Below are 10125 nucleotides of genomic sequence, written 5' to 3' on the forward strand. Positions count from 1 at the left end.
GACAGCGTGCACAGAGCTGGAGCAGAGAGGCTGGGAGAGTTACAGCTGAGCTCTACTGATCCCCTGCAGTGGAGAAAGAGGTGTCTCACCAGCTCCGAGGACCAGCTGCCCCCCCAGCTGCAGGCTTTGAAAACGTCCCCAGCCCACAGCTGGAGGACTCTCTGAGCCCCACTTTCTCCCTCCCACACGCACATCCCTACCATCCCCGCGTCTCCCAGAGAACACCAGCCAGGAGGGGGGCAGGAAGGAGTTGCCACGGCAACCACACTCCCCTCCCCTCCCCCGGCCCCATTTTGAAATCTAGCGCCTGGGCCGCGGCACTCCAGCCGCCAGCCACGCGCCGGACCGCGAGGGGGGTGGGGGGGGGCCCACATACAGACCGACACGAGCGTCTCATCATCGTCCTTCCTTCCCAGCTGTCCCAGCTGTCCGCACGCGATCCTGACATCAGCCTCCTGCTCAATACCGATAACGGGGAGCGCTTCGCCTTCAGCACGACGAGCAGACCCCCCCCCCACACACACACAAAAACAAACGTGCCCCCTTTTCCGCGTTCGCAGGAAGCTATCCGAGGCGACCCCACACGTGAGGATTGGCGCTCCTACTCTCTGGGGGGGGGGGGGGGGGGGGGTATCCGAGAGCGTGGCTCCCCATCGGAGACTAATCGGCACGTCAAGTGCGCAAGTGTGCACCTGCTCTGGCACGACGGAGAGCCGTCGTGGTGATAAAGTAATAACGAGGGCCTCGACAGGTCCTTTCACCCACCCGTGACCACGACTGAGACGCAGGCCGACATGGGCGGCGCGCAGGGAGCTGGGCTGTGGCGAGAGCACGGGCGCACTCGGGCTGCCGCTGCGTCACCCAGGTGGGGCCGCACACTGGTGACGGCGGTGGGATTCCCCCTGACCCATAAGTTCAAGTTCACGGTTTTTTTTTTTTGTCATTCCAGCCGTATACAAGTGTACAGCGGAACGACATATCGTTCCTCCTGGCCCACGGTGCAAATACAGGCAGGACGCTGACGCAGACAGGGTACACATAGTGCAAAGTGCAGATAGTGCAAATCACAAGTCTTCACTACCGCCAATAAGAGCCGGCCCGCGCAAAACGAGAAAAACGCCTTTTTCAAAATGCACTTTCTACCTGCTCTTATAGGGCTAAAACCACCCTTCTCAAAACCATCCTGCTCGAGTTTTGTTGAAAGCCCCTACTCTATTTGAAGCCCAGAAGATATTCGCTTTACTGTGCTGAGACTTTGAGCCTCCTGTATACGGCAGAACCCCCGGTCAGAGAAGACACCGGATTCAAACCGGTGTAATGTTGACATTCTTCGCCAATCTTACTGGAAACTGGGCGTGCAGTCATTCTCGGTACATGAATTTGTCGTTTTTATGTATTATGGTGGGCGTTCAGGACAGCATGTCTCCGGACACGTCCTGGAACTGCAGTAGTGACCCATAACAGAGAAAGATATTGCGAGAAAAGAAAAAAAAGATTCCGTCTAGGACAACACTGAGTGTATAAACCATGAGACTGCGACTCTATTAAAAGGAAAACTCTAGCTCTCTGGGCTCCCTTTGTCAGTTGAGTAATCTGATATGACCCCCCACACATTAACAGAAAGTAAATAGATCACTTCTGTTGTCTAATAAAGGGATATTGAGGTCTACTTGCGCGGCCTGACATTCAATAATTGACATTCATAAAAAGACACAATATAAACCAGGAACTGATTGATTCATTGACCGCTCGACCTCTGGGTCTAACCCCACCTGTAGGCAGGCGAGCTCACTAAAGGTTCTCTAACTTCAAAGACACGTCATTGGGGGGGAAAAAAAAACTGCCGAGGAGACAAAACTGCCCGACTTAAAATGTCTGTCTTTACACCCGACGGCCGGTTCAAACGCATCTGGTCAGTCGGTGGTTGACTGCAGAGGCCCACGGTCATTTGGAAACCCCAGTGAACAAAGTATTATGTATATTATATATATATAATATATATACTAAACTACATAATATATAACACATAATGTGGCGACAACGGAGGGGGGAAAAAAAGACGTTAAAAAAGACGTGTTTTGTTAATTGAAATGTATCCTGTGCGACTGTACGGGGCTGGGAGGGGTTAAGCGCTTGGCTTGCGGGGGGGGGGGTAAACTGGAGACGGACATTCCCTGAGTCTCTTAGTTCAGGCTAAGTTACGTTTCCACCTCACCGCGCCCGATCTCCCTCTTTCCTCGTCACAAAACAGGGAGGCGTGCGCTCCCGTAAGCCCGGCTGGAAAAACTCACAGCGCTGAATCGGACCAGCGGACACATCGCCCCTGCTTGAGACGAGCCAGAACGAGCGGAATTCCGTTTCCCTGTCGGAAGAGCTGTGGCACACCGCCTTCTGTCTTCCCCCCATGACCCCCACCGCCCGCAGACACCTCCGTTATCAACCTTTCTGTCCGCCTCAGCCCACCCCCGGCTGCTCGACAGAAGAGCGGGGGCGCCATCCGAGCTTCGCCGGGCTCCAAATAGCACGGCACAAGCGTTAACGTGGGCTTTCTGTTCAGGAGCTATTACTGGACAGGAACAGTGACTAAAACGCACAATCTACTCCATCCCTCCAGTTTCTAAAAGATAAAGATTGAGATCACTTTATTTGCCCTCTACAATTTCTTGCATTAGGAATTTGTCTTTGTCTCACAGGGCTTCTCTCCCTGTCTGTGTGTCTCAGGGAGAGCAGGCTGGGGTCTGTGAAAAGACACATTCCTCACGCGAGACATTGTATCTGGCCAATAAAATGATCTTAATCTTAATTCGGAGTGCAGGGTCAGCCATTGTACAGCGCCCCTGGAGCAGCTGGGGTGAAGGGCCTCGCTCAGGGGGCCCAACGGAGTAGGATCACTCTGCCGGCCGCGGGATTTAAACCGGCAACCTCCCAGCCACAGGCGCAGGTCCTGATCCTGCACATTTACTAAAATGTGCAGTAAATTAGGAGTGTAGGACTCAGTTACCGGATAGCCCAGTGTCGTAACAGAGGAGCCCAAATCTTTGTAAGAAAAGAGTAAATCTCATCTCTCAATCTCACCTCGCAGCGCTGGGGCCCTGGGTTCAATTCCGGAGCCAGGGTGCTGTCTGTGTGGAGTCTGCATGTCCTCCCTGCGAGATTCCATCCACAATCCAAAAACATACTGGTAGGCTAATAAGCTTCTAGAAAAACTGGCCCTGGCGTGAGTGTGTGTGTGTGTGCCCTGTGATGCAATTAGTGCAAGGCAGGGTACACCCTGGGCAGGACACCAGTCCATCACAGCACACACAAACTCACACTCACACTCACACCAGGGCCAGTCCATCACAAGACACACACACACACTCACACCAGGGCCAGTTCATCACAGGACACACACACACACTCACACCAGGGCCAGTCCATCACAGGACACACACAAACTCACACTCACACTCACACCAGGGCCAGTCCATCACAGGACACACAGACACACACACACACTCACACCAGGGCCAGTCCATCACAGGACACACACACACACACACACACACACACACACACACACACACCAGGGCCAGTCCATCACAGGACACACACACACTCACACCAGGGCCAGTCCATCACAGGACACACACACACACACACTCACACCAGGGCCAGTCCATCACAGGACACACACACACACACTCACACCAGGGCCAGTCCATCACAGAACACACACACACACTCACACACTCACACCAGGGCCAGTCCATCACAGGACACACTCACACACTCACTCCAGGGCCAGTCCATCACAGAACACACACACACACACACACACACTCACACCAGGGCCAGTCCATCACAGGACACACACACACACTCACACACACACACACCAGGGCTATGAAGCAGCAATGACCACCGTACCACCTAACATTTCCCACCACAACTCTTGCGAAGGAGATTCAAGCACAGGAATGAAGCAGAGCGATCGCGCCCGCGCCGCGGTCCCAGCCGGGCACAGAGCTCGGCCCAGCCCAGCTCATCCCGGCTGCGGTCGCCACACACACACACAGAGCGGGGTCCCAGCTGTTCTCAGGACCGCCGACTCTCCCCCGCGGGCCCGCCCTCCGGGAACGCGTCCGAAACGCCTGCAGCGCAGACGAGGACACGAGCCGGATTCGGGACATGTGGGCATCGCCGGCTTACAACCCCCGCAGCTCCCCCGAGGGTCGTGGGCGCCGCGCAGGAACGCGCAGCAAGGCACAGGAGTTACCATGGTTTCAAGGCACGAGACGGAACAGCGAGAGACGTGGGAGCTGCAGATCAGCCCTCACAAACGAGGGTCTGGGCTCCGGCTCGGGGAAAACACAAGACGAGAGAGCAGAGACGAGTCTCTGGGGCCGATCAAACTCGACTGACAGCACAGTTAAGGGTACAGAATGAGAGGAGACAAATATAGATAATCCTTGCTGTTATACAGTAAGATAATAATAATCCCTCACACTTCTACAGCCCCTGTCTGGACCCTCCACTCCGAGCTCTTCCCAGGTCAGGGGGAATCCCACTACCCCCACCAGTGTGCAGCCCCACCTGGATGATGCTCCAGTCCTCTCACACACACCAGCTCTCAGTGGGGAGGAGAGCAGAGGGATGAAGCCAGTTCAGAGAGGGGGGTTATTAGGAGGCCATGAGGGGTAAAGGCCAGGGGGGACATTTGGCCAGGACACCGGGGTAACACCCCTACTCTTGTCGAGAGACACCCCGGGATTGTTAATGACCACAGAGAGTCAGGACCTTGGTTTTACGTCTCATCTGAAGGACGGCGCCTGTTTACAGTCTAGTGTCCCCGTCACTATACTGGGGCATGAGGACCCACACAGACCGCAGGGTGAGCGCCCCCTGCTGGCCCCACTAACACCTCTCTCCAGCAGCAGCCTCAGCTTCCCCAGGAGTCTCCCCTCCAGGTCCTGGCCAGGCTCACGCCTGCTGGGCTCCAGTGGGGTCTGCCAGCTGGGAGCTGCTGGAAAGTGATCGAAAGATCTTAGCCAGCCTTTTCTTACAGACCCATGAACCTGGCAATGCTAGTATATGGAAACTAAAACACTACAGTAGGAGCCAAATAACACTGTGGTGATGAGCACCATGTCTTTGTATCTCCAACCTGAAGGGTTTTCTTCAGGTGTAAGACAGTAGTGCTGACCACTGTGCCACCATATCACCCTCTCCTACGATCTACTGACACTAAAATAACATTGGAGTTCGGGACCAGAACCTAATGTGAAGGGTAAAAGAGGAAAAAATGAATGATGCACAGTGTTTAAAGAGAAGCATGTGAGGGACGGTGTTATAGGGCAGATGTCGGAAATATAAAGATATACTTAAAGAGGATAACAAAAGCTTTTCAACGTCTGTATCCATGGTAAGACCGTCACTCAGGGGCATTAGTGCCAGGACTCATCAGGGTCTGATTACGAGTTGAGCCATGCCAGATCACCCATACGATGTAAGCACGCAGTCTCTTCCGGACAAGACTGATTGTTCCTGCGGCCCTGCACCCAGCGTCTATCACCCAGTCCTCCAGGTCACGTGCTCGCCCACCCTTTCGAGGGGAGGGGCTCACACTTCCAAATCGCCGAGCAATTATCGATCTCGCAAACCAGCACGCCCCCCCTATCCTGCTCGCTAGTAAAACAGGATTATACCCAAACCGGTTTTGTGTTGTTTTTTTTTCAAATACAAACCTCATTTGAGATTTCCTGGGCAAAGAGCAAACAGAAAACCAATCACATTATGTACACACAGCAGCAGATTACAGGATATGCATTGTAGAGGCAGTACTGAAGAAAAGTGCCTGGTTTCATGCTCAATATTTTGAAGTCCAGAAATAAAATTCAAAATCCAATCATTGATCATGCATAGTTTTCATTGCAGGTATCATTGCATTGAAGCATAGAGAACAAGCCAATACAATGTATCAGGCAGTGAAATCTGACTGTCTTCATTCCTCTTCTTAAAGAGTCCGGTGGTTCACACAAGCGTTGTGCCTCAGGGCGCTGCTCATAACCGACTCCGGGCCCGGCGCGCAGTGGGGAAAGATGGGAAACTGGGATCTGGGGGAGTCTATTCCAGCAAGCAACAGGCACAAGGCAGGGTACACCCTGGATGGGACGCCTGTCCATCTCGGGACAAACAGGTGGGGCTGCACACTGGTGGTGGTAGTGGGATTCTCCATTACCTGTAAAGGGCTTTGAGTGGAGTGTCCAGAAAGAAGCTGTATAAGTGTAAGGAATTATTATTATTATTATTATTATTATTATTATTATCACACTCACACCACTAGGGGCAATTTTCTCAGAAGCCAATTAACATCCCAGCTTGTCCCCACACAAACACAGGGAGGACAGACTCCACGCTAATAGCACTCCAGGCCCAGAACTCAACCCAGAGGCCCAGTACAGACTGGAGAGAGCAGTCAGAAGATGGGTGGATCACTGGGCTAGACTTTGGTTGTTCGTAGGCCCCAGGCACTTTCACTCCGGAAGGTGCAAAGGGGGGGGGATGACGTCGACGGACGTGACGCACTTTAAACTGTTCTCATCCCAAACCGCGTGATTGATGGAGCGAGTCGAGCGACCGTCACTTCGACGCTTCCAGTCTCTAGGACAGCCGCTGGACAGCGTCTGATCACTGGTCTGGAGCACCTGGAGTCCACCGCAAGCCTGTTGTTCCAGCTCGTTTCTCGTCAGTCGCTCGTGTTTCCCTCCTGCGTGGGCCCCTGGGGACTGTAGGGAAACCCGGCACTAACTGGTGGATCACGATCCTCTCATCGCGAAACTTAACAACATTCATTTCCACCCCCACTTGTGAGCCCGTGCCTTCTTCTTTGCTCGGCTGCTTTCCGTAGCTCGTTTTTGTTTGTATGTGTGTACCGTCTCGGGAATACCAAAATGTCCGGCGCCGGGGACGAATACTTTTCCCGGCGCTGCGCACAGCAGATCCCACCTGCCTCCTCCGGCGGCGTCATCCTCGGGACGCCGGTTACCCGCCGTTCCTGTATTTCTGTATCCCACGACACGTCGTGGAGAAGCGAGCAAATGACCTCTCAGGGTTACCTGCGGCGGCCGCACGGTGATGACGTCACCACAGCGAGTCGGCGAGGTGCATCCTGGGGATTCCGGCCGGTCGTGAGCAGTGCGTGTTTTTTGGGGGGTGTTGGGGGGGGGGATGCCGGAGAGCCGAGCCTTTTCAAAAGCCGGCTTGACCAGCAGGTGCGAGAACTGTCTGCGTGCGGCAGTGTCAGTTACTAACTCGGTTTCCCTGCGAGATCAACACATCAGCGAAGAAGGCGTCACAGCCGAAACGTTGTTTTCTCTCTTCTCTCTTCTCTTTTCCAGTATGGAATAAACCTACCACTTGTTCCGTTCCAGACTACGCATGCTGACCCGAACTATAATAATAATACGAGGGGCTCTGTAAATCCCAGCAGCCCTTTGGGGTGTGAAACAAAGCACGCTTGAGAAACTTGCATTTCTGTCTTCCTGTGTCCCTTTGAGATTGACGAGATGGACGCGTTGCTATTTTCATAAATCAGGTCAATGCGCGCTTTGAGGCGACGCGGAATAGACACGCCGGAGGTCTGAGATCTGGCCCCCGTCTCTCCCTCAGCAGGCTGGGCCCCGGTGTCGTCGCGTCCCGAGAAACACAGGGGTTCGGTCTCTGGGGCTCGGAACCGGAGACAGCTCTCCCGTTTGGTCAGGACACTGGGGTAACACCCCTACTCTTGTCGAGAGACACCCTGGGATTGTTAATGACCACAAAGAGTCAGGACCTCGGTTTTACGTCTCGACCGAAGCACAGCGCCTGTTTACAGTCTAGTGTCCCCGTCACTATACTGGGGCATGAGGACCCACACAGACCGCAGGGTGAGCGCCCCCTGCTGGCCCCACTCACACCTCTCCCAGCAGCAGCCTCAGCTCTCCCAGGAGTCTCCCCTCCAGGTCCTGGCCAGGCTCACACCTGCTGGGCTCCAGTGGGGCTGGGAGCTGCAGGGGGACACGGCTGCTGGCTTAACTCGAAACGAAGTTAGGTTTGCCTTTATGAACGCGAATTTCTCCCCTACTGACTGACCTGCCAAGTGACTTTCTTTTTTCTGCACTTGACAGTAATTGGGCATTATAATACACGCGGCGTTCATCGTAGTAGACGTTCAGAGGGAACAGGGTGTTCGACTGTTACAAGGGCATTAAATACGAGCGTGTATTCCGCAATGAATCACAGGTAGCTGGATGTTTCATGGGTAACAAGCTCGGAAAAACTGTATCTAATAAAAAAAAATTGAGACGCGAACAGCTACAGACAATCTTCACCGCATCCAAAAACCTAACTGGGCAGAATAAAAAAAAAGGGTTCAGATCTCAAACTACAGATGCTTTCCAATCTAGCAGAACAAACGGGAGAGCAGAGTCTAGCTTTTGTTTCTTTTTTTAAAAGAGTATATGCAGATGTGAGAACGAACCTTTTCAAACGGCCGTTTTGGTAAGCAAATCAGCGGCGATTCCACTTTTAACCCTCGCTGTGGCTACGGCTCGCTCGTCTAACAGGCTGATCATCTGCGGGATCGCTTGAGAAGGGATCTCCCCTACATACAGAAGCAGCCTTCAGGCTCTGGCAGGGAGCAACGGGTTGATCCGTATCCGACAAGCGAAGACGGAAACACCGTCTGGTCAAGCACGCTGTCTTTTATAAACGAGCGCCGTCCGAGTCGCTGAGAGTTATACTCCAGGTGCCAGCATCGGAACGCAAAACAGGTGCGCACGCAAAACCGTGACGCCTGCCCTCTCGCCAGCTCCTGAAGCGACAACGACAACAACAACAACAACAACAAAATCGCTTTCGTCTCCGTCTCCTGATCTCCTGCCCATTGAATCCCACCCGGAGCGATTTGGAGAATCGGCCGCCGGTTACAGTATAAACACACCGCAGCCGCGCTGCCTGGAAAGTCAAAAGTGAACCAGAACCAACACACGACTCAACCCGACAGAACAGCATCCGCGACGGGTCTCGCCGGCGGCTGCGGCTCTCCGCGCACCACATCTGGCGGAAGGCGCGACCCGGGATTTCGGCGTGACTTTCCGCGCCTCTCTCCCACGGGCTGCGGCGGGAGGCGGCTCGGTCCGCCGGAGCCTGCGCGCTGAGCCCCGGGCCCCCTTTCCCAAGGGGATCCCCCCAGAGAACCATACAGTAAAACCCCCCTTTTGTCTCCTGACAGCTGTCAAAAAACAAACTAACTAGTAAAAGCCACGCTCCGCGAGGCAGAAGCAAGGTTACACGTCTTCCAATCCCGCCACCGCGCCCGGTCACACGCGTTTCACGCGTCCGCCTCGGGCCGCGTCCCTGCCTACCTGTACGAGGTCTGCTTCCTGAACGCCAGACCCCTCAGCTTGTCCTCCAGCGACTCTTCCCCGTCCTGGCGGCCGCCCTGGGAGCCGCCTGTCCTGGCCGCCTCGGCTCGGCCGCCGCCGCCGCCGCGCTCTTCGCCTCCTTCCCCGGCGGCTCCCGGCGGGCTAGTGGGGCTGAAGTGCTGCGGGTCTCCCGGTGGCGGACAGGGCACGGCCAGGGGGTCCATAACCCCCCTCCCCCTCCTCCTCCTCCTCCTCCTCTTCTCCTCCTCCTCTCCGCGGCGGCGGCGGTGGTAGTGGCAGCGGAGGGGTCCCGGACCGCTGACGCCGGCGGTGGGGGGACTGTGCTCGGTCACAGCCCCGCCGGAGAGGAGACGGCGAGGGAGCCGCTAATGGCAGCAACAGCAGCAGCAGCAGCAGCAGCAGCAGCAGCAGCAGGGACTGGAGTAGTAACAGGCTTCAGCATCCATCTCCGGCTGCGCCGCACAGGGGCATTCTGGGATACTCCTCCTCTTAGCTCAGCATCCGTCAGCATCAGCCGGGCGGGGGAGAGGGGGGGTTTGATAGTAGGACAAGTGGGCGTCGAGAAACATAATCCGGGCCACCGCTTGGCACCTTCTGCGCCCCGCGGCGGGGAGTGGGTGCGTTGCGTGGATGGGGGGGGGAAGCTCCTCAGCCCTCCCCCGGGGGGAAAAAAACCCCCCACCAAAACCCTAAATCTTTCTTACGCCCACGGCTTTCT

At 55.2% G+C, this 10125-nt stretch overlaps 1 protein-coding gene across 1 annotated transcript in view; it reads right to left on the reverse strand.

Annotated features, from left to right (window-relative positions):
- The window catches only part of dgki (diacylglycerol kinase, iota), a 73703-nt gene extending 64067 nt beyond the window's left edge, over positions 1-9636 (reverse strand). The window contains exon 1 of the mRNA XM_088922725.1: positions 9387-9636. Within this exon, the coding sequence (XP_088778851.1) occupies positions 9387-9610 (224 nt within the window). The 5' untranslated portion in view covers positions 9611-9636. The remainder of the gene's footprint in view (positions 1-9386) is intronic.
- Between the last annotated feature and the right edge of the window lie 489 nt (positions 9637-10125).

Source organism: Atractosteus spatula, chromosome 8, assembly GCF_055471065.1.
Source record: "Atractosteus spatula isolate fAtrSpa1 chromosome 8, fAtrSpa1.hap1, whole genome shotgun sequence".
In the NCBI taxonomy this organism is placed as follows: domain Eukaryota; kingdom Metazoa; phylum Chordata; class Actinopteri; order Semionotiformes; family Lepisosteidae; genus Atractosteus; species Atractosteus spatula.